At 44.7% G+C, this 23,746-nt stretch overlaps 1 protein-coding gene across 1 annotated transcript; it reads left to right on the top strand.

Annotated features, from left to right (window-relative positions):
- The first annotated feature begins 4,212 nt into the window (after nt 1–4,212).
- Nucleotides 4,213–23,746, top strand: SUDS3 (SDS3 homolog, SIN3A corepressor complex component). The gene is made up of 12 exons (XM_030285486.4): nt 4,213–4,460; nt 5,845–5,914; nt 6,803–6,858; nt 7,187–7,258; nt 8,798–8,817; nt 9,362–9,518; nt 11,386–11,481; nt 13,160–13,221; nt 14,078–14,099; nt 14,768–14,873; nt 18,764–18,848; nt 20,460–23,746. The coding sequence occupies exons 1-12, from the start codon at nt 4,301–4,303 to the stop codon at nt 20,556–20,558; spliced, it is 1,005 nt and encodes a 334-aa protein (XP_030141346.1). The 5' UTR covers nt 4,213–4,300; the 3' UTR covers nt 20,559–23,746.

The following is a 23,746-nucleotide window of genomic DNA, read 5'->3' as shown; positions in this document are numbered from 1 at the left end:
TACTCTGCCTGGCAGCTCAGGACGGGCCGCTCGGCGGCGCCGCCTCACCGAGCGCCATCGGTGCTCGATTGAGCCGCCTGCGCGGTGCCGCGGCGGGAGCGGGTGTGAGGGACGGGAACGGCGGGTGTAAGGGACGGGAACGGCGGGAGCGGGTGTGAGGGAGTGGAATGGAGAGAGCGGGTGTGAGGGACTGGGAACGGCGGGAGCGAGGGACGGGGAACGGCGGGAGCGGGTGTGAGGGAGGGGAATGGAGAGAGCGGGAGCGGGTGTGAGGGAGTGGAATGGAGAGAGCGGGTGTGAGGGACGGGAACGGCGGGAGCGAGGGACGGGAAACGGCGGGAGCGGCTGTGAGGGACGGGAACGGCGGGAGCGGGTGTGAGGGAGGGGAACGGCGGGAGCGGGTGTGAGGGACGGGAACGGAGAGAGCGGGTGTGAGGGACGGGAACGGCGGGAGCGGGTGTGAGGGACGGGAACGGCGGGAGCGGGTGTGAGGGAGGGGAATGGAGAGAGCGTGTGTGAGGGACGGGAACGGCGGGAGCGGGTGTGAGGGACGGGAATGGAGAGAGCGGGTGTGAGGGACGGGAACGGCGGGAGCGGGTGTGAGGGAGGGGAACGGCGGGAGCGGGTGTGAGGGACGGGAATGGAGAGAGCGGGTGTGAGGGACGGGAACGGCGGGAGCGGGTGTGAGGGACGGGAACGGCGGGAGCGAGGGACGGGAACGGCGGGAGCGGGTGTGAGGGAGGGGAATGGAGAGAGCGGGTGTGAGGGACGGGAACGGCGGGAGCGGGTGTGAGGGAGGGGAATGGCAGGAAGGAGCACGGTGAGGGCACGGCCGGAGTACGCTGTGAGCGTGGGGCTGGCAGAGGCTGCGTTGGCCTCGGCGGTGGCTGTTCGTGCCGGGGCTCAGGTGTGCTGAGGGGTGTTAGGGCCCGCAGTGCTCTCAGGTGTGTGCGGGGGTGTTTGGCCCACAGCAGGTTCAGGTGTGTGTGTGAGGGGCTTATGGAGCCATAGTGGTTTCAGGGGGGTGCGGGGCCGAGTGCTAAATAACCTCAGGTGTGTGCTGGGGAGGGCAGCGGGATGTGGTGGTCTACAGTGGTCTCAGGTGTGGGGAACGGATACTGGGGGCCACATCTGGCTCAGGTGTGTGTGTGGAGGGGTGTCAGGGCTATAATTAATTCAGTGTGTTTGTGTGCATTGTCAGGGTCGGTGGGGGTCTCAGGTGTGGGGGGTGTTGGGGCCCACTAAAAAGGCAGCTGTCAATGCCATGCTGTAGGTTTTGGGGGGGCCCTGACAGGGTTTGTGTATCCTGTGGCACGTCCCAGCAGAAGGAGGCCCCTGGTACCCAAAAGGAGCAGCTGTGATTTGGCAGTAAAGCCCCAAAGGAAAAGGAGCTATAGCAAGGGTTGAGAGCTCTGGTTAGGAATTGCTCAGAGCAGAAGCAGGGTAAGGTGAGTTCATGCTGTTTCTGCCACATTTGGTGGCTCCTGACAGCCTCTGAACCTAAACACTTCTTAATTGTAGAGACTTGTAGAGACTTATTTGACGGGGGGGTTAATTGCTTCGTTTTTCTAAATAAAACTGAAGGAACAGAGCTTTATCTGCCAGTACCTCGCGCAGCCTCATTCTGCCAACTTGCGCCTGACAGCTGTGCCCCTTCTTGGGCTTCTAGAACCATCCTCAGAGAGCTGTGTGAAACCACAGGTACAGAAACCTGAGAGCCCTGAGTCCCTGGTGAGGGGTGTTGGTGTGTCCTGTGCCTCAGAGGCCAAGGTACAATACAGCTCTTCTCAATGTAGTTGAGTAATTTCACACAATGAGTTTCCTGTTTATAAACTGAGCTCCATAACCCTTTTTCCCCCCCTCTTTCTTACAAATGGAAAGAAGAGCAGAGTGAGCACGGCTCATCTGTCAGCAGCTCTGTGAAAAGCTGATGCTGAGCAAGCAGGAGGCAGAGATCTCTCCCCAAAGTGAGCGTGTACAAAGCACTGAGTGAGCTGTGACGAGAACAGCTCCGATGGAAGCAGGAGCCAAGAACAACAGCTCGACAGGGAACTTTACACTTTCCCTGACAGCTCCTTGGGGCGGAGACAGTTAAGTTTCTGCGTTTGTAAGGGAAACATGGCATTCCTTAAAGCTGAGCCTCCTCCCTCGGGTTCCCACTGAATGCCTGAGAGATGACAGCAGAGGGTGTCTCCAGCAGGCTCCTATTAAACAGGAGGAATTAGCACGGAGGGAGCAACAGCTTTGAGATCCCAGTTTTGACCGCAGAATGAGCTAAAAACGCTTTGCATCAGCAGCAGTTTGCAGTTGTTTTACCCACTGGCTCCTGTTCAGGGGGTTCCTGTGCCCTGGTGTTGGTGGCTGCACCTGCCAATGCGTGAAGGGCTGTGCTGGAGGACAGGCCAGCTCCGAACAGAAAGTGCTGAGGCAGCAGTGAGGCTGGGCAGGTGATCCTTGGGAGGGCAGCTGTGGTTCAGGCACACTTGGAACTGGTTTGGTGTCCCCAGCAGCACAAACCCGGCTGGCAGGGGAGCTGGTGAGCCGGGTATGTGGACAGATGGAACAGATAGAGACAGGAAATGGGGGAGAAAGGGGAAATACTCGTGTTTGTAAAGCTCCGAGGGGGCTCTGGTTAGTTCTCGAGTCCTGCAGTTCCGTTTCTATTTTCAGCTCGGTGGCTGGATGGCTTTGGGGAGTGAGCTGAGGGGCTCAAGCCAGGTGTGAGTGTGGGGAGAGGGCAAACCCGTGGGCACCAGGCGGCTCATGCGATGTGGCAGCCGCTACCACGCCCTTTCCTGTTCACCCCGGGGCCGCGGGCAGCCGTGCCAGCCACACTGCCTGAGTGGGGAGAAGGGAAAAGGAGGGCTTTCCACCGTGCTGATAACCCACAGCATTCCTTGGGAAAAGAGAGGTGGTGAGCAGCCCTGGTGGTGTCTCTCCCCCGGGACAAAAACGCTCCCAGAACTTCTGGGAGCTGCTTGGGGGGCGGTGCCGACTTACGGCCGTGCCTCAGCCTCCTCCCCTGTTAGAGGCAATATTGACTTAAGGAAACAGGCATGGAGCATACTTGGTATGGGTGTTCCGAGTTAAAAATTGCCAGTCTGCGCAAACAGACCTTTGGGGTGATCGGCAGGAAAGCCGAGTGGCTGCGCTGCATTATTGCTGCCCCTCTGAGAACGCGGTGTGTCCTGGTGCCGCTGTGGGCGCTGAGCACCCGGCTCGGCGGGTTTGGAGAAGCGCTGCCGGTTTTGGAGCTCCGTGCTTCAGATCAAACCCATTTCCTTCCCCTCGGTGAGGTGTCTGTAGTGCCTCAGTGAGTCAATAAGCTGTGCATGTGAGGAATGCTCCTCCCAGCTGAAGGTGAGCGATTAGTGTGGCTGTGCTGGAGGTGATGAGATTAATTAGTCGTTCCCAGGAGAATAAGAGCTGCAGAAATGAGATATATGAGATATTTTGTCTGAAATACCACTGTGAGGCATTTTCAGATGGGAGTGGGTTCCTGCATATCTCACCACAGGATATGTGTCTTGATCCTTAATTTTGTAGCAGTGCCTAGTCAGGAGAATAACCAGTACCTGGCAGATATGAGGCACGTGTTGTACGAAAGCTGCTGTTCACTGGCACCTGATTCACCTGGGTGAGATCACTGTGCTCTCTGTGGTGGAGCGCTGCCGGAAGGAGCAGGGAAGTCATTTCTCTATTAAAATATAATAAAATTCGAAAGAGTACAAGTGTCCTAACGAGTCTGTCCCCACTGAGGCAAGGTCCTGCTCTCTGTCTGGGCAGCAGGTCTGCTGTGTGTCTGTATCACAGAATGGGTCAGGTTGGAAGGGATCGCAGTGGGATCATCTGCCCCAGCAGGGTCATCCCAGAGCACGAGGCACAGGATGGTGTCCAGACGGCTCTGGAATATGCCCGGGGAGGGAGACTCCACACCTTCCTTGGTCTGTGTTCCACTGCTCGGTCACTGCACAGTGAAGAAGCCCTTCCTCATCTCTAGGTGGAACTTCCTATGCACGTTTCTGCCCATTGCTCTTGTCCGTCTGAGCAGAGCCTGGTCCAGGAACACGAGCCCAGTGCCACAAGCCACTGAGGAGTCAACCCCACCGCCAGCACAGTCTAACCCTGTGCCACGCACGGGCGGGCCCGGGACTCGAACCCGCGATCCCCCGACGCGCAGGGCCCGCGCTGGCCGGGCGGGGGCGCGGCGGCCCCGGCGCCGCCCGGAAGCGGAAGCGCGGCCGCGGTTCCCGCCGCGGTTGCCGAGCGGCCGCCGCTCCGTCCCGTCCCGCCCGCGGCCATGAGCGCGGCCGGGCTCGTGTCCGCGCCGCCCGCAGCCCCGCCGGGGCCGCCCGCCCCCGCCATGGCCCCCGCGCCCGACTACTACGAGGAGGAGGAGCTGGAGAGCGCCGAGGAGGAGGACGGCGAGCGGAGCGCCCGGGCCCGCGACTCCGACGAGGGTGTGTGGGGCGGGGGCGGGCTGGTGCCCGGGGACGGGGGGGAGGGCAGCGCTCCGCACGGTGTTTGGGGCCGGGGGCTTCAGGGGTTCTCACGGCGAGAACACCCGAAGGAAACAAGGACCTGGCAGGCTGCAGAGGGTCCCCGCGGAAAAGTCAAAGAGCGAAGCCGCTGGAGGGGTGGAGTTGTGGTTCCCCAGGTGGGCGGAGACGGTGGGACACGGGGCAGCGCTGAGCAGCGGGACTGAGCGGGAATCCTGTTGTGTATTGGTTCTGTTCCCGTGGCGTGAAGGGAAAGGACGCAGCTAAGGACGGAGAAGGTGTGGACAGAAGTGTAGCAGTGCAGGAGGGTATGACCGCACAAAAACCAGGGAGCAGGGGAGAAGACGAAATTAGGTAAAACCCAGAGCAGCCAAGAGTGCAGAGGACATAAAATGATGGATAAGGGGGATGTAGAAGGACTCTTGGGCAGTGCCTGTTTCTGGCAGCAGAGCTCCCCATCCCCTCTGGTTATAGATGGGATGACGTTAAAGATGAAGAGGGAGACAGGGTCAGTGAGGGCTCTCCCAACAGAGAATGGAAATCCTTTATGATGGCCCTGACATTTAAGTACATTTCTTGCAGTTTAAAAAACTTCTTGGTTTATCTTTGTTGCTTTAAATTCTATGTTAAGTTTAAACTTTTTGTAGTTTAAGGAAAATCTGGGAAAGGTTTGATTTAAGGGGCTGGGCTCCCCTGCCATGTGTAGGGAATTAGCTGTGGTTTAGGTTTCTCAGCTGTTCCCTGTAAAATCTGCCCCTCTTTGAGGGTGTAATGGATTCTTGGCTACCCACATGTTACAAATAGAAACCTGAAAGTCTTAGCAGCAAACTAGGAATCCCACAGTGATGTACTTTATTTACAGTTTATACTGCCTATTAATAAAATGCAGCTATCTTTATGGCAGTGCTGGTATTTGGATGTTGCAGTGCTAAGTGAAGTATAGGTGAGAAGTTCAGATCCCAGCCAGTAACTGCTCTCTGTGGTGAGACCTTTGTGCTCAGTAAAAGGTTTGTGAAATGTCTTTCAGAGTCTTTAGGCTGTTTGTGTCTCACCTGTGTCTGAGTATTAATGTAAAGCCCCTTGTCTTAAATGGGAAAAAATTCCCAAGCTGTCTGAGGTTGGAGTTGTTCATGTTGTTCTGCAAAACTCAGTTGGAGGAACATGAGATGCTTCATTTCCCTCCTGAATTCATCTCTCATGTTGTCTTTGATGCTAAATTGCCTGAAGTGTGGGGATTTCTTTTTTGTTTTCCTGTTTCCTTGTTTTTAAATAATTTGCTACTTAGTTTGGTTTTTTATTTACATACTTTTTTAATTTTAACAAGTTGTTTTTTTGTCTTGTTTAGATACTGAGGATGCCAGTGAAACAGACCTGGCAAAGCATGAGGAGGAGGACTTTGTAGAAATGAAAGAACAGTAAGTAACCCATTCCAAATACAAGTAAGGTGGTGTTCTATTTATTTGTGGGTTTAGGGGCATTTATTGTCTAAAATTTGGCAAAGTTTTGGGCCAGGATTGGGAGTTTTAAGTGCTTTCCCCAGTGGAACAGCCCATGAGTCCATACACTTGTATTTCTGCTCTCCCCAGTTATTTTGTCTGTTTAAATTCAAGGAATTGAGGGCTGCTGCTGTTTTGAGCAAAGAAATAATTACGAGTTCTGGGATCAACTGCAAATGGATCCTGCTGCAGACAGATCCTTCAAATAAAATAAATGTTCTGCTTTAGATAAGCTAAGGAAAAATAAAATGCCTAGCCAAATGCCTTAAACAATTGAATTCTAGTCCTGAGCTAGAAACTGACTTTTGGGAGACTTGAAATAGTGTGTCCATAGTGTGTAGGAGCATTTGCAGTATTTTGAATTCTTGCTTACTGGCAGAGACCTGTTTTTATACAGGTCAGGAATATTTGGCCAGTGTTAAACCACAGATGTGTGGTAAAAGAAATGCAGGTTTGCAGCAGCACCAGGAATAGACTTCAGTGTTTTTTAAAAATAATGTGGGGAGCTAATAAAACTTGACATAGTGCAAGAATGATTCTGCTGTAAAGTTTCTGATGTTTGTAGATCTAAATGTCATTTTAGGTTTCCACAACAACAACAAAAAAAATCTTATTTTATCTCAGATTTTAAACCCATTTTTAAGACAGAATGAGAACCTTTCATGGGAATAAAATTCTTTAAGTTTGTAGTTCATTTCTTTCCTGAAGTTCTGAAAAGTTTTTGATTCTGTGTAAACATGTAACCTCAAGAGGTGGTGGAATAAACTATGTGTGCTTGGTGTTCAGAGTTTCCTGCTGTGTTTGCAGGATGTATCAGGACAAACTGGCATCTCTGAAGAGGCAGTTACAGCAATTGCAGGAAGGTAAGCTTAGAAGAGTAGCTTTGGTTTTTATTTTCAGTGTTTTTCATATGTCATAGAAGGATGGGGGCCCTGAAAGGTGGGAGCAGCACCTTTCCCTGCATGTTGGCTCTCCGCTGTGCTGCAGGGTTAAAAATGTCAGCTGCTTCCCATCTTTTCTCCATCTTAACTCCACTTGTAGTTAAGCTTCTCTGCTAAAACACTCCTTAAAAGGAGTAATGCACTTTTTACAAAAGCAGGGAATGTGTTTTGAGTGGTGTATGACTCCTTGAGGATATTTAATACTTGGGGGAAAAAAATACAATGGGAATCTACAATTCATTTCCACTAGGTACTCTTCAGGAATATCAGAAAAGGATGAAAAAGTTGGACCAGCAGTACAAAGAAAGGATACGAAATGCAGGTAAGTGGAATTTCTCTCTAAGACACTGCAAATAACTTAAATGTGTGTTTTGTATAACACTGAAGTAAAAAAGAGGTGATTCTGTCCTTTAAAGAAAAGGGACTTGCTGGAGCAAAGGGAGCTTTGGGTACATTGTAGGGTTTTCTCAGAGTCCACCAAACATATCGGGATCTACCTTGATTATTTTCTTCACTTGATCAGCCTTGTTTGCTGACTGATAAACAGTTTTAGTCTTCATTTGTGGGAAGCAGCACGAGTAAAAGGGTGACTCCATTTTTCTCTAACCCACAGTGTCCCACTTGGGTTTGTTGTTTTGTGGCCCTTGCTGAAGCCTTTGGCTGCCCTGTCTCCTTCAGTTTGCAGGAGTGGGGAGTTAGGAGCACATGCTTTCCCCAAGATCTGTTTTTGAGCAATGAACACAGAGCATTTGCTGCTGGAACTGTTGTTCTGCCTGGCTGTGACATGGAATGGGCTGCCTGGACTTTGTGTACTGCTCTGTTTCAAGGAGCAAAGTTAATTTTTAAAGTGCCCAATGCTTGTCCTTCTGGATGTTTTTACTATGTTGCTTCAGAGGAATGCTTTGGAAAGATCCAGCTGCTTGCCCTTTCTCTTTCTTCTTCCCTTTCCAGTAGCTTCCTACCTTGGATATTGAAGCAGGGCCTTTTATAGGAGGCATTATGTGGATATAGGAAATACAGCTGCTCCTCCTTTAGCAAAAGCAAGCAGTTCTGTATTTCTGAAAGTGCCTGGGGAAGGTAAAGGGTTTGCTTGAGGAACTGTTGAACAACTTCTTGTTAACAGGAGCCTGTCCCCTGAGATGAATTTCACTAATGATTTAGGTTGGAAAAGACCTCCAAAAAGACCTTTCATATGCACTAGAGCTGCATCCTGACAAGCCTGGGCTGTTTTGATAGAATTAAGCCCCAGTGCAAACTGGTATTTCTGGCTGGCCACGAGCAGTGCTGCAGCAGCAGCGTTCTTCCACAGGAGGGCAGGTGGTGATCACTTGGAATTTTATGAGTAAAAAATCCAGCTGCCTTGTACTACAGGAATAAAAGTCTTTTGTGTTAGTCCTTGCCGTGCTGAGGTTTATGAAACCAACAGTTTCCATTTACCTGCATTTGATTATCTACATAATGCTGCTTTCAGGCTTTGCAAATAGAAAATTTGATTTTTATTGCAGCATTCTTATATTTGGTGTATATCTATTACTGGGTTTTAATTTTTTTTTTAAAATTATGGAGTAGTACAGTGCTGCTACTACAGCCTTCTCTGAACTGAATAGTGTGGAATAGTAGAAGCTTTTCAGTGAGGTGACAATCTGTAAAAAACCTCTTGTAACAATGTATTTTTGTGAAACTTTTTCATAGTCACTTTATTTTCAGCATAAAGTTGTGAAGTCAGAGTAGAGATAGTATAAGTACATGAATTATTTGCTTCACTGCCTGTCTTGGCTGCAATATTCAATGGCTTAAAATGTCAAGGAATTAATTTTGTGCAGCTTTGAAGGTAATAAATTAAGTCTTTCTTGTGTTTCAGAACTGTTCCTGCAGCTGGAAGTAAGTACTCTTAATTTATCAAAAATATGCATTAATTAGATGGAAGAGGCATAAACCTTGTTTCATCAGCCAGTATTTGGGCTTGTTTTCCCAGAAGGCTTAAAGAAATTTTCTTCCTCAAGCTGGCTTGTAACACTTGAGATGTAATAGAGCTTACTGCTGTTATTACCTCAAGTAACTTCTGACTTTCTTGTTAAAATAGAGTTTAATATTTGATATTGGGCTGTTGTATGTGGTTGTGCATTGGGCTGGTCAAAAACGGTGTTTAAGGTGATAAATACTGTTTATAAATCAGCAGAACTCTCTGCTAGGAGCTTGATTTGTTATGCAACATTAAAATATCTTTTTACAAATAATGATTTTGCCAATATAATAGCACTAAGTGCTATTTAGATGTTTTTCTGAAGATTGTGAATATTGATAATCTTTAGAACTTGGGCCAGTTGTGAACTGAAAAGCTGATCAATAAAGCATTTGAAAAGCTGTTGTGATATCATTAACTTAGGTCCTTAATTGACCTTCTTGCTCCTTGGGTTTGCATTAGACAGATCAGGTGGAGAAAAATTACGTGAAGGAAAAGAAAGCAGCAGCAAAGGAGTTTGAAGATAAGAAAATTGAGCTTAAGGAAAACCTGATAGCGGAGTTGGAAGAGAAAAAGAAGATGATTGAGAATGAAAAGTTAACCATGGAATTAACAGGAGGTAAAGAAGATAAGCAGCTGTCATTTGTGTTATCCACTCTGCTCCTGCTTAGGAAAAGAGCTGTAAAGATGTCAGTGCTGCTGGTGGGAAATGCCAAGGGGAGCAGAGCACAAACTGATGGTCTTTTAATGGAGAAAGCAGCTCAAAATTCAGTGCATTGTTAACAGGTGAACAAAGCAGTGCCAGTGAAGCAGCAGAGGGGATGATGGGCTAATTTACATGCAGGGAAAGAGGCTGCTTTGGTTCCCTGATGTAGCAATGAAACTATTGAGATATGTCACAGTATTGACCTAACCAGTGATGCCAGCTTGTAAAGCTGTGTCCTTCTCTTCCTGCAGGAGTAGGTGCTCAGGTAGCTGCAGAAAGCCAAACAATAAAGGTTGAAATCTGCTGCTTAAAGTCAGAAAACAAAGATTTGTGGGTTACATTTGTGTCCAGGCTCTAGAAAATTTATATTAAATGGATAGATTTTTTTGAGACAGTTGGTACCCCTGGTGCCTTGCAGTGCTCTGTGGTAATGGACACAGGGGAGCTAAGTCAGGGGTTAATTATTCCTGCAGAATTCTGCTGCTGTGGTGCTGAACCAAAAGTCTGGTTTGATGTTCTTGGAGAGCAGCTCCCTCACTTCATGGACTGAGAGTGTGGTTTTGTTGCTGAGGCCTGTCCATGAGTTACACCCTTCATATATTTCTTGCATAGTATCTACAGGTTTTATATTAACTAATAATGTAGTTAATATTCAGAAGTGAGAATTAAACCCTGTTTTGGTGTATTGAATGGTGCTCTTGGCTTAATATAAACTCATAGAGCTGATGTGGACTGGAAAACATCTTGAGTTAGGCTGTTTCCCTGGTAACTTCTTTTATTTATTTATAAAATCTGGTCTCATGGTCATCCTTGTTCACCCTTGAGATGAGTAGAGAAGGAATTTGGTGTATTTTGCACAAGGTTTTTGTGTCTAATGGGAGCCAAAGGGGCTTCTCAGATGGAAGTGCTTCCCAGGAGGTGATTCAGGGGTGCTTAGAGATGAGCCAATACATTTCAGCATAGAGAAAAGGAGGTGGGATGATGTGTTTGGCATTTATGGTGTGGTCTCTTGGCTGCCAGTTCAACATATCTTGATGAATTAAGGAAAGAGTTGAGAGTTTAGTGGAGTTGTTGAGTAAAGGTTACCTGTAGGCATTTGGACAAACCAAATTCAGATAATTATTTGGTGATGAGACTGATGTTTAAGTTCTTAACAGACTTTCTTCTTTTTCCCCAGTGCATATGCTGCAGTTTACTTCCTGTCAACTGCTGCTCTGTGTGTTATTAATTAGGCTCATTTCATTAATCATTCTTAGGTAACCTGAATTTAAATACTGTTTGTTTGAAATCACTCCAGCAGACTTGTATCAGTCTTCAATGCAGAAATTTTCTCTAATCTTTTGACAAAGCTGTTTTTCTGCCTTGAAGATGAGAGAGCAATTGATTTGTAGCTGATGTTTTACATGCTATTAATGATCCAAGTTGGGCTGGGAAGGAACTCCATGAGCTTGGCCTTTTAAATCTGTTCCCAAGCAGATAGGGTGAGCATGAAAGGAGCTTGCTTTGAATCCTTGTAGCATCATTGTGCTGCTTATCTGTACCTGGAGCAGCTGTAACCATGGCATTGAAGCACTGGCACTGAACAGTGACCTGATGGGAGAGAACTTGGATTCACTGTCAGCACTTCCATGCTGGAAGCTAGCACACACACAGAAAAAAAAAATCCAATTTGCTGAATGAAAGAGGAAAGATTATTTTCCCTGTGCCTTGTGTAGAAAGCTGCTGCTTTTTATTCCTTTCTCTCTGGTCTTATCAGCTCTTCAACTTCATTTCTCTCCAGATTCAATGGAAGTGAAGCCTATTATGACGAGGAAACTGAGACGGAGACCAAATGATCCAGTTCCTATCCCAGACAAGAGGAGGAAACCTGCCCCTGATATCCTTTGCTGGAGCCACTGCTGGGTTTGCAGCCCCTGTGCTACCCACACCTTTGTGTTTTGTACAGCAAGGAAAAGGAAATGAAATGCCAGGATCAGATTTTAACCTGGGAAATACTGAAGCACAATTGTCATGTATAATGTGTGCTAAAGCAATGCCAGCAGTTACACAATTCAGTACATACATATATGTTTGGAGATCCTTTGGTATGCTAATTTAATCCTTACAGTATCATGAGATAACTTTTTTTGTCAGTGACAATAATTTGAATTCTACAGGCAATTTATTTCACAAAATAAAAACTTTAAAAGAACATTAGATATATATATATGCTGAGATAATTGATTCCACAGATAGTAAATGGCTTTTTACGTGAGCCAGAGCTTTTCTCATTTCAAGACGTGACAAAGCATTTACCGGAAAGATCATATTTGTCACATCAAAATAGTTTTTCCATTTCTGATAAAAGCTTCAGATCTCTAAATCCACAGATGCATAGCAAAAGCAAGGATGCTAGATTTGTTCTTTGAATAAGAAAAGATGAAGATTCATCTTGTTTTCATGTATCACAAGAGACAGAAAAACATCCTTAGGATGTGTAATTCTTAGGATCTGCCTTGCTGCATGTCTCAAAATTAAAATGTTCCTTGGCTTCTGGAAATATGTTTTTAGCTCCTCTGTGATGATAGGCACTTTTTCTATTTGTGTATTAAATTCACCTGAAGAGGAAGGCAAGGATATTTGCTTTACAGGGGCTTCTTATTAGATTCTAAACCTGTATGTCTTAGATTAAAAAAACTTATCTGAGTGACTCTCATATTCTGAAGGCAATATCAAACCTTGAACTTTTGGAGTTCATGCAGGATGGTCATGAGCATCTCCAGTTTCAATTAACCTCTTTCTCGTTGGAGATTCTGTTCACTCTTTCAGGGAAAAAAAAAAGTAATTTATTAGTGTCCCTATCTCATCCAAAATAAATGAGTTTCATAGTGAACATGACCTGCTAATTGAGCATGATACAGCAACCACACAGTGAAAATCTCTGCCTTTGCTCACTGGGGGAGGATTAAAGTCCATCAAAACCAAAATCCCTGAAATGCAGCCCAGCAATTGTTAACTTTAGTGTAATACTTTGAGTACTTTTGGCTAAACAATAGTTATGAAGAAACAAAAGTACAGCAGAGTTCTAATAAGACCAAAATACACTAATTTCTATTTTCAAAGGTCTGGGGTTTGCTTTCAGGTACATTGTATGCTCTTATTTATCCCCAACTACACAAAGTTTTATTTAACTAGGTTTAGGTGGAATTTAGCTTCATTGTAGAAAACCTGAAATGAGTCTGTTGTTTGAGGTCGCAGATTCTTTTCCACAGAAAGAAAAGATGAAAAACACAGAAAATGCTGGTGCTTGATGCTTCCATGAAGTAAATGTCAGTGCACTAAACGTTTTTCATTGATGGTTGTGTCTGAATAAGTTAAAATGATTTAGCACTCTGCTGCTAAGATGGTGGGGATGGACTTGTATTAATTCCTCTGATAAGAAAAAACAGCTCAAGTTAGACATTTATTAAAATCTTGAAAACCTTTTGGCTTACATTTATTCAAGTTAAATGTCATTGACCTTTAATTTTTAGCCTTGCTTGTCAAAAGCTTATGGAAACCTTAATTCTGGATACCTCAGCTAAATTATTTGTTGACTGATGAGCAAATAATGGAGGACCTAAGAACGCTGAATAAGGTAGGAATTGTTGCTTGACTTTATTTCTTCATTTTAAAGAGAAGGCAAATGCTTTCTCCTGAAGAGAACAGAGCTCTCTTTAATGTTCATTTTTGAGATGTGGGACTGTTTCATCCCCGTAGGCTTTCTGAAGTAGCACAAGAAAAGATTCAGCAAGATGGTATCTCCTCTTTTTTACTGAGGTTTAATTAGCCTAATTTGAATGACTGTCATGTAAAAATATTACCTTTTGTGTGAACTGAGGGATGAGCTATGTTAAGGAGTTTCTTCCTCATGGCTGAACAGATGTCAGTGTGTTTTTCTGGGAGATCACAGGCTGCCTTGGGTTTAAGCCTTAGTATGGGGTTTTTATTAATTTTTTTGTCACAAGATTTCAGCAAGCTGGATAGGGGGCAGTGTGCATGTTTATAGCTTTTCTGGTTTTGATTAACATATTGTTTTCTTGCTGAACACTTGAAGGCTTATCTAATTTCTTAGAATATAAGATGCTCATTAAGGCATTTTGAGGAAGGTAGTGGAACACTGGTTTTGTGCCAGCTGTTGAGGTTTCTCTAATGATTTATTTCCTGTATTTTGTGTACCCTGAGAAATGTTGTATCACATTCAGAAATAGTGTGTTAGATGGGTTTGACTCATTGGAGTGGGTTGTCTGAATGCTCTCAAGTTCAGTTTTTTGGCCTTTTGGATCATTATACTGATTATCTGCACCTTTGGCTGTTTAGAGCACACTGGTTATGTGTTATGCCACTTAACAGAGCATATTCAGAGTATGGAAAGTAAGATATCTGAAGTTATCACTGCAGCTTCTGTGGCTCCTGTCAGATCTCTAACACTGCTTTGCTCTCTTCCCATGTAGCTTAAATCACCCAAGAGACCAGGTGAGTTACAGATGCAGTGGAACTTGTTCATGGGGTGCTGTTCTGAGCAGAGAATGGTACTGCAGATGTTTGCCTGTGCAATTGTTTTGGCTGTGGAATTGCTGTTCTTTGTGTGGTGTTGATGTTTGTCAGGTTTGGAAAGGGGGGCATGAGCATCTTTGCTGTCTGAAACATTTGGGTATGGGACAATCCAGCTGGGAAAAGAGGTTTTCCATTATATTCAGGTGTATCTGGGCACCTTGTCTGCTTGTCAGCTCCACTGAGGCATTCACCACTTCATTTTTTTTTTTGTGTTTCTATCTCTAGATGTGCCCATACGTTTTAGTTCAAGACAGAGTGAGACTAACTTGCCTCAGTAATTTTGACCATATTTAACTAATTAACTGTTGATTAGAACTAAAACAAAATCAAGGACATAATGTCCATCACTTACCCATAAATGTGTTTTCACATAAATGCTGTATTTCAGTGACTATTTTAACTCAAGGCAGAGGTCAAGTTACTCATCACAACATATAATATTTTCCTGATGGATATTTGCGTTTGCAGCTTTCTCTGATTGCTATTTCTGCAAACGCAACTTGATTAACTGCAGTTTGGCAGTCAGATGTGCTGCTGTGAGGTGGGCACGTGCTGGTCTTTAACCAGAGTGTCTCTGCTGTCCCCAGCCTCCCCCTCCTCTCCCGAGCACCTCCCAGCTACACCAGCAGAGTCTCCAGCACAGCGATTTGAAGCTCGGATAGAAGATGGCAAACTCTACTATGACAAGAGATGGTGAGGCCTGGGGAGTTTCTGTTTCCATCAGTCTGTGTTGTGTAGGGAGGAGGCAGAGGCTGCAGAGAGAAATGGCTTTGATCAAAGAATTGGTGGACAAAATGCTGTTGGGCAGAGGTTTGCTGCTCCCTCCACAAGCTCATCATGGGGCCAGTAAAGCAGAGGGGATGATGGAAGGCTCACACCCTGCAGGCTTTCAGAGATAACTGGTGGCTCCAATAAAAGGAGACTTGAATCTTTTCCATAGCCCACTGTGGCACTTAGGAAGTCAAACCTATTAAGAGGTAGGAGAGGCAGCAGGGATGTGACTGAGCTGCCCAGTTTGGACACAGACACCCCATGATTTACTGTCAGCAGCACTCCCATTGCTGAGGTTCACATTTGTGCCCAGCATTCCACAAGGTGGCAGAAGAAATGTCATCCACCAGCTGCTCAGGATGAAAGATGTTTCTAATAAATCCAAATAACCTTTAAAGATAAAACCCACCTGGGAGAGGCAACTTCAGAATTGCTGATTGGATTTATCTCTGTTGAGTTTTATGGCCATACAGCTGTACAAGCCTCACAAAACACAAGGAAAATATTAAATTTTGCAGAGAAAACTTGGATCTTAAACTAAATCCATGAGACTTGCAAACCTGGATAATCAAGGGGGCAATCTTGAACTCCTTGAGCAGAAAACAATATGCTTTCAAAAAGTCACCTCCTTATTTGTAGCCTACTTCAGTGTTCTGGTGGCTCAAAGCAACAAGTGATGAGGCTGTAATTTTATCACTGAAGTAGGTGTGAAGCTGGTTTTTTTACACAGCAATCCCCTTGGCCAGTTGGTCCGTTTTTCCTTCTGACTGAAGTTTAATTAAGAGTTCAGTGTACACAGCTCTCATAAGAGCTGCTCCCTCAGTTTAAACATTAATGAAGTGTAAAGCAGATAGGAACTGAACAGGCTACTTATTGGACAGATTAATCGAGGGTTTTTTTTTTGATTTCATAGTATTTTGTCTGTGTAAAGTGACTATCCCTAGGATATATTTGGATGAATAAACTCTTCTTCAGAAATTTGAAGCATATGGAGTACTTGAAAAGTGTTCATGAGTAAAAAAAGAAAAAAAAAGTATCTGAAGTAATCTGTCAGTAAAGCTCAAAACTTCCCATTAAATTTAAACCTGGAAGAGCTTCACTGAGCCCAGAACCTCAGCAGAGCACCAGCTCTCTCTGAAGGGTATCTAGCTGTGGCATAAAGCACTTAACAGGTATTTTCACCTTGCTGAATTCACTTGTCATGGGGGTCTTGCTGTCAGGAATTCCAGCTGTTGTCTTTCCTGGCTGCCTTGTTCTTAGGCTGTTTTAAGATCAGTATCTTATTTTTTTTTTTTTGGTCATAATAATCCTGCTTAGATTTTTTTTTTAATTTACATTAATAGTACTTGTGCAAAGTAGCTAGTGTTTTTAAAAAATGAAGTAACTGTTGGTAGTGGGAGGGTAATTCTTCCTAAGGTGCATTAAGAATGCTGGCATGCACAGAAATCCTAAACCTGACAGCCCAGGAATGACTTTCTCTGTTTCCTGATGCAGCCCTGCATGACAATTACCTGAAAACAGGGAATCTTTAATGCCAGTAATGAACCCCCTGAAGTCTTGCAGAGACATTTCACAGATGTCTCCAGAGTGGAGTGTTTCAGGTGAATGTGGAATTAGACTCAGTTTTTTTAATCCTCAGAGCTCTGTGCCCCCCCATCAAATCCTAAACCACAGTTCAGTGTAAAGCAACCATATTTTTGGTCTTAGCTCTGCTGCATACAATAATGCAAAGGGATTTCCTTCAATCTTCTGATGCAGTTGCAGCTGGAAATCTTGGCCTTTCAGTAAAATATTTTATAGCAGGAAATGGAATTATTTCTGCTTGCCTCACTTGGTGTGTTTTACCTGCTGCAACAGCGAGAGTTATTTGGCTCGGCTTTCTTGAAAGCCAACTTAAACCCCATTGCACTTTTCATCTGAGGTAATTTCCTCAATCCTGTCCCTCTCTGGATATATAAACTTGGCAAAAGGGTGAGACATGACCAGGGAACTGATGCACCAAGGTGCTGTGCCTCCAGCTGCCCTGTCTCTGAGTGTGAGACAGCTGAGACAACTCCTCAGCGAAACACTGCTGACTTGGCTCTCTGCCTTTTCTGGGCACAATTAGCATTAATTTACTGATGGAGAGTCATTCATGATGTGAAATCCAAGGGCTGAATGAAGACTCTGACATGTGTGCCATCAGCCTTGGAATTTACTGGTAATCAAAAATTGAAAGTGGGGGAAATATTTCCTTGTCTGTGTGGGCACAGCTAACACTTGAGAGCTGTTGTTTGCACTGGTTTCTCCTGCACTCCTGCTGATTGTATCAAGATCAAAACTCTTGCTTAAGTACTCACAGCATGGCATGGTAGGGCACTGCTGGACTGAGATTCTTGTCTCATCTTAGTGAGGCCTGAGGTTTGCAGTAGCTTATCGAGTTCCTCTGTATCATTTAATGACATCTGGACTCGCTGAACTGAGATTTTTTTTTTTTTTTGGCTCAGATCATTGTTGCTTTGCATTGCCCTGGAACCCACTGACATTGTTTCTGTCAAAATGAAGGAGAAAGGCACCTGGGTCCAGCCATTGTTTTAAAGGTTGCAGGATTTGGGGATTTTTTTTTTATTCCCTCACCCCCCCACCAAGGGTAATGAGTCTGTTTGGCGGGCTCAAAGCTGACACTGATGCCAGCTACTGGCAAGCACTGTGAAAATTCTGGGTGCAGAAATTCCAGCAGGAGGAGATTGTGGAATAAACCCTTGGAAGACTTCCACATGTATGGTATGGTTATTGTAGAAATAACTGTAAAGTTTCAATAAATCCCTGTGTTTTGCAAATGGAAGTCAGGCTGCAGGGGGTTGCATTGGATAGGTACTGAGGAAATATCTGTGCAGGGATTCTGCAGCTTGGATTGCCCAGATAAAACCATGATTAGTGGAAAGGTAGAAATACAGTCATGCTTTTATAACTGTAAATTATTTTGGTGCTTCCTTGATTAAGATGATTTGCTTCCAAATCACCTGTTCCAGTGTAATTAGTTCTGCCTGTGGAGCAGAATGAGGCAAAATGAACAGAAAGTGGGGGTTTGGAGCTGGCACACTGCAGCACTTGGAGAAATGTGGGCTGTGAAAGAGGGGAGTCCACAGAATCAAATTCAGAGTTACGAATTTCAATGTCTTTGTTTTATACACAATGCATTAAGAACAGTATGATCTAAAATGGGATGAAATGGATATGTTTAGTCATGGACTCCTTATGGCAGATATTTACAGCTCATTACAGAGTCAGTTACCCATTAGTTCCCATTTTGGGTATTTTCACAAAATAGGACAGCATTAGAAATTAGAGGTCTCATTTAACAATGCACAGACTGCACTGATTGAGGGGAATTCACTTTTGGTGATGGTGGTGCTCTAGTAATTCTGTATTGGGGAACAACTTGAGTACCTGTGATTTGCTGTTGTATTTTGTCAGGCAAAATAAGGACTCCATCCTGAGTCTGAAACGGGAAGGGCTGCTTGGATTAACCCTTGAAGCCTGGGTGTGTTGTCAGTCACAATCCTCTGGGTGTGGCTGGGGCTCTGCCTCTCTCTCTTGCAGTTATGCAATCTGTTTTCAGTAACCTTCAGTGCAGAGTTGAATGTGAGTTAGGACCCTCCTGCATTTCCAAATATCCTTAATGCAGGGGGTGTGTGTGTGATCAGATCACCCACTATTTTGCAAAAATTGAGAAAGTGATGTGGAAAGAAAGGCAGACTTCAAATTTACTCTGTCCAGCTTTATCTATAATGGATTCATGCATTTCCTTTTTTTTTTTTTTCTCTTTGCAGGTACCACAAGAGCCAAGCTATTTACCTGGAGTCTAAGGAGAACACGAAGATCAGCTGTGTGATCAGTTCTGTGGGTGCCAACGAGGTTGTGGCTGCTTTTATTTGTCAACAGAGAGGGGAAAGACATGGGTTTAGTAAGGGCTGAAGATAGATACCTGTCTGGTGTGTAAAGAAGCTGAAGCCAAGATAAAACTGACTTGAGAAATCTCTTTTTGCGATGGGAAGAGACTTGCTTTGTTTCTGAAGGATAATCCTGTGTTTTGCAAGCTCCTGCAGCAGTTGGGCAAAGGGAGCACTTTGTTTTTGCAGATTCCAGACACTTCAGGGAAAGAAATAATAGATTTGAGTGCACTTCTCCTCAATCAGCCAATAAAGGAGCTTTAATTTGTTGTGGCAAAAGGGAAAACACTTTATTTTCCCCAGAATGAGTTGCATGTGGGATCTGTTTGTGTCACAGCTTTTCCCTTGCAGTGGCAGTTGTGGCACTCAGTTGTTCAGATAAAAGCAGTGGTAGTGTGCTTATGGGTGCATTAAAATTTGTTAAAAGTTATTACTGTAATTTAGCAAAACTAATATATCGTTCCATCATGCTGTGATAGAATATAGAATTGGACATGTTTGTTTCCTACAGTTGCTCAAAGTTTATGGATTTTTGAATTATTTTGGCAAGCAAAACATGCCAAATCCTTGGAAATGTTGCAGTAGGGAGATGATTATCAATAAATGTTGATTTTAATTTCTCTAGAGAAATAATCAAAGTAGAAATCCAGGCAAATACTAAATTCATTTTATATTAAGGGGTCCTGTTAATAAAGTGAAATTATAACTAAAATAATACAGTTAAATGAATTTACTTGCCAGGCCTGTAACTACTATATGAAGAAAAAAAATTTAGGGTAAATCACAGGCCAACATAACTTTATAATCCTTTGCATTAGGAAATATTTGTCTTCCCTCCTAAAATACTGCAGTACTAAGGATTGGATAATTCTTACTCAGTATATTTAAATATGTTGAAATGCATTAGGAGGATATAATGCAGAGGAAATTGCTCAGACTTGATTTTTAAAGTACAGGTTTTTAGATCTAAACACCTTGAAGGTGATTTCAAAAACTCTCTGGAGTGGCTGCCTTGGTGGCAGCAATTTGTCTTCTGGCACGTGGTGTGAATCCTTCCATGCAGGTGGTTAAAGGAGAGGCCCTTTTATCTCCAGACACAATTTCTGTGGTACATTGTGGGAAGTGCTTCATGGAACAGAATCAGAATAAGCTTTTCATTTGACTAATAGTTACTTGTCTGGGCAAATCCCAGGATAGATAATTTGATGATCTGTGGATCTAGAGAGACTTAGTCTTGATTAGGCAAAGCTCAGTGCCACGGTTCTGTTGTGAGCTGTCGCAGGAGGAACCTGCTTTCCTGATGGTGCTTGAAAGAGTCATTTTTCTCGAGGACTGTTTTGAGTAGGAAGTTAAGGAGGTGAAGTTAGACACCTTATTTCATTTTCTACTCAGGCTGCAAATGCCTCACGTGGGGAGGGAGAGGGATTAACCTCATTGATCTGTGCCCCCTGAGGTGTTCAGCTCTGACATTAAGACACAGAGTTAATTTGTCTGTGTGCTGCTTGCTGCGAGTTTTCCCTTTTTCTCCCCTAATTCATCTCCCTGCCCCTTTCTTTTTGCCCTTCCTCTCCTGCAGATCTGGGTGAGGAAAACCAGCGACAGCACCAAGATGAGGATCTACCTGGGGCAGCTGCAGCGGGGCGTGTTCGTGATCCGCCGGCGCTCGGCCACCTGACTCCGCTCTGCCCTGTCCTGGTTTTGATCAGATCACCAAACCTCTGCCAGGGGCTCACAGGCTGCTCACTCCTCCCAGCAGCAGGGAACAGTCCTGACCTCTGACGAGACTCTTTGTGGCTGGCCACATAATCCCCAGTAGTCCTTAAACCTTTAGTGATGCCCAAGCACTGCCCTGGACTATTTCTGGATTTTGCATCAAGCTTCTGTACGCTCTCTTTGTATTTTGGGTGACTGTTTGAGAACACTTGGCATCATCCTCCTTTTCGTTGTTGTTTCGTGGTGCACAGATGGGACTCGTGTCAAAAACATCATCATCATGTTTCTGTTGGGAGTCAGACCAGTGGAAGAACCTTTGCTTCTCAAGACCTGAGGTTATTTGTGCTTTTTGGCCTTGTTTTCCTGCAAGGCTCAGGATTTTGGGCAAAAGATGAATCCTGCCAGGTTTCAGCTGCAGCTGAGAGATGCTTCCAGAATACCTGGTCCGTCAGTTTATTGGATGGACTGTTGAAAGACTGGAGACTTTTTTAGGATGGTGTGAACAGCTCAGAAACTGCTGAAAATACAGTGATTTTAATGTAGCTCAGAGTCACGCGTGGTTAGTCAGAAGCTTCTGTTTCTCTTCACATTAAAAAACCCTTCAATGAACAAGCAGAGTATGTCTGTTTGCTGACATTAATTAGCTGGGATAGGTGGATGACTAAATTAAAGGAATAATTACCTGGATTTTGCAGATAGCAAGGCTGTATGAACTCTGTGTGTCTATAACCACTGAGATGTAAAGAGGCAAAAAATCAATTTCACTTTTTCCACTGATGCTCAGAATCACCGGTTGTGGTGGGATCCTGCTGACAGGAGGTCTGTAGTATCCTCCCAAGGATCCTGGTGCAGAGTAGGAAGTGGCCTTGACATGCTGGTAGCTGGAACCTTCATTCCCTGAATGCTCTGCAAAGAGCTCCTCTTGAAGGCTGTTTTAATTGCTGGAGGTAACACTGGGTTTCTACACTTGCCGTCCTTCAGCACAAGAGAAAATGCCCAAATAATGATATCAAGGTGCTCCCTAGGTGTTTAAAGATCTGCCTCTGGCATTCCTTTGTTATTCCCAGTCATTTGCTGATGGCTGGAAACACCAGTGCCATGTGTGTGACTGCCTTGGCAGGAGCCACGTGGTGCCCTGGCAGTCACATCTCTGCCTTCTGTGCAGAACAACGTAGTGCTCCTTGTGATTACTAGTCAAAAAGTTGGAGATTATGTCTTTCTCAGTCTCTGCCACTTTGAGGCATCTTCTGGTTTTGCTTTTGAGTTGCCTTCTTGTTAACATCCACCCAGCCTTTCTTTGGTGTGTGGATAAATGGAGTCTGGGGAAGGGAGCTGCAATGGCTGTGCCCATTCCTTTCCTGCAGTTGGGTGGCAGTCACATCCCAAAAACTGATGCCTGTACGTGGGTCTGGAGTGGAGTGTGATGGCTGAATTCCTGATGTGGCTGAGACACCTGACTTGGTTTTTGCTGAGTTTTGAGGCTCTGGAGCTCTGGCAAGGAAGGAGAGGGTGTTTCCCACCCCTTGACAATGTGCCATCTCTGCTGCAGCTTAGGCAGCCAAATGCAGCAGGCTGGATTTTGTCAAGTTAACAGCTTACTTAATATAACTTAACATTCTCGGCACTTGTCACAGGTTTTTGATAAGGTGATGATGTACCAGACAGGATTTGTCATTGAGTCTTTAAATGAACATCTTTCTAATAATAAGTGCTAAGGAAGTAGCAGGATTTATTTCCTGTCTGTACCATTTTATCAATACATATATTTGTGGGAATAGCTGGTGACTTGTGTTCCATGTTGGGGGAGATACTTTGCCAACAGCCATCTGCTGCTGTGGTGTTCCCTGTTCTGGGGTAATTTTGGGAGTTAACAGAAGTGTGGCTGGGATGTCAGTGTGTGTGTGGGACAGGAGAGGGGCTCCATGAACCCATGGTGAATCAGGGCACTGCCTCCTTATGAGAGCTGGCACACCCCCATCAAAAACTCTTCCACACCAACCTCATCCAGGAGGGATGTGTGAGGTTTGTACAACTTCCTTCTGTCAGAATTCCTTAGCACTTTCTCCAGTGCCTCTGGGTCAGCCTTTGAACTGCTAATTTCTGTTTTTGGCAGCCCTGAGTACGGGTTGTACTGCTGTAAATGGCTCAAACTTAACTGCTACAGTGAAGGAATTTTGTTTATAGGCTACTTCATCCTCAGTTTCTTAATGAAATGAAAGTCTGCTTTGCCTCTGTCGATCACCATAAAGAGTAGATATGTCTCACAGAGTACATGAATATTGTATCCTGGATTTTTTTATCCTGGCAGGCTGTTCTGTAATGGCCTGAGCCATTTGTGAGGCTGGAAGTGATAAAGTGCAGTGCCTTGCTGTGCACTCAGGGAAGCAAGTGCATTTTTTTTTTAATCCTAAAAGGATGCACAAGTACTTCTGTGGTGAGGATGAGGCATGTGGAGATCAAGAGTGGAGACATCAGCTGTAGAGCTGAAGATTTCCTGCCACGGGTTGAAAAAATAGAGACAAGTTACTCAAGGAGATGGACAAGGTCTTGCTTGAATTCTAGGAGAAAATTGGCTTTTCTGTCTGCTCTTTGCCTGCTTATCATCAGTCTTGAAGGATCCCAACCCTCTGAACAGAAACTGCTTTGCTGCAGGTATGAAACAATTTAATCCTCATTATGAACAGCATTCAAAGCAAATTTAGGAAATGGCTTTAACTTGTCGTTACAGTAGTTTTAAAGAAAGGTGAACCTTCTGCCAAAAATAGACTTTTATTGACAGTTAAATCGCAGTTGGCTGAGTCATATTAAGCATTTTTTTTTATTGCCTTGAGAAATGGACTGTGATGTTGATATGTGCAAAATAAAAAAGACATTCCCTCCTGGCCATTATATGTTCCAATGGAAGGAAGGCAGATCAGGGAGCCAACTTCCAGGGTTTTTTTTGACATCATTCTCAACAGAAAGGTTTCCAAAGAGGCTTTTTCCAAGGACAAATGCTAATACACAAAATTGGCTTTTTTAGTTTATGTGCTCTGCCTGGAATTTTGTAACGAGACAAAGGGATTTAATGACAGAAACCTTAATTGTTTGTCTTGTTTTTTGTAAATTTCTGGCGAACTTAAAGAAAATAAAGTCTAAAAGAGCAAGAAA

This window comes from Taeniopygia guttata, chromosome 15, assembly GCF_048771995.1.
Source record: "Taeniopygia guttata chromosome 15, bTaeGut7.mat, whole genome shotgun sequence".
Taxonomy (NCBI): domain Eukaryota; kingdom Metazoa; phylum Chordata; class Aves; order Passeriformes; family Estrildidae; genus Taeniopygia; species Taeniopygia guttata.
This window is presented reverse-complemented; position numbering and strand designations above follow the sequence as displayed.

Excerpts from the sequence above, each read along its gene's own strand:
- SUDS3 (XM_030285486.4), top strand. The coding sequence starts at position 4,301 with ATGAGCGCGGCCGGGCTCGTGTCCGCGCCGCCCGCAGCCCCGCCGGGG. Across the intron at positions 6,859-7,186 it reads GTTACAGCAATTGCAGGAAG|GTACTCTTCAGGAATATCAG; the intron begins GTAAGCTTAGAA and ends CATTTCCACTAG. Across the intron at positions 8,818-9,361 it reads AACTGTTCCTGCAGCTGGAA|ACAGATCAGGTGGAGAAAAA; the intron begins GTAAGTACTCTT and ends GGTTTGCATTAG.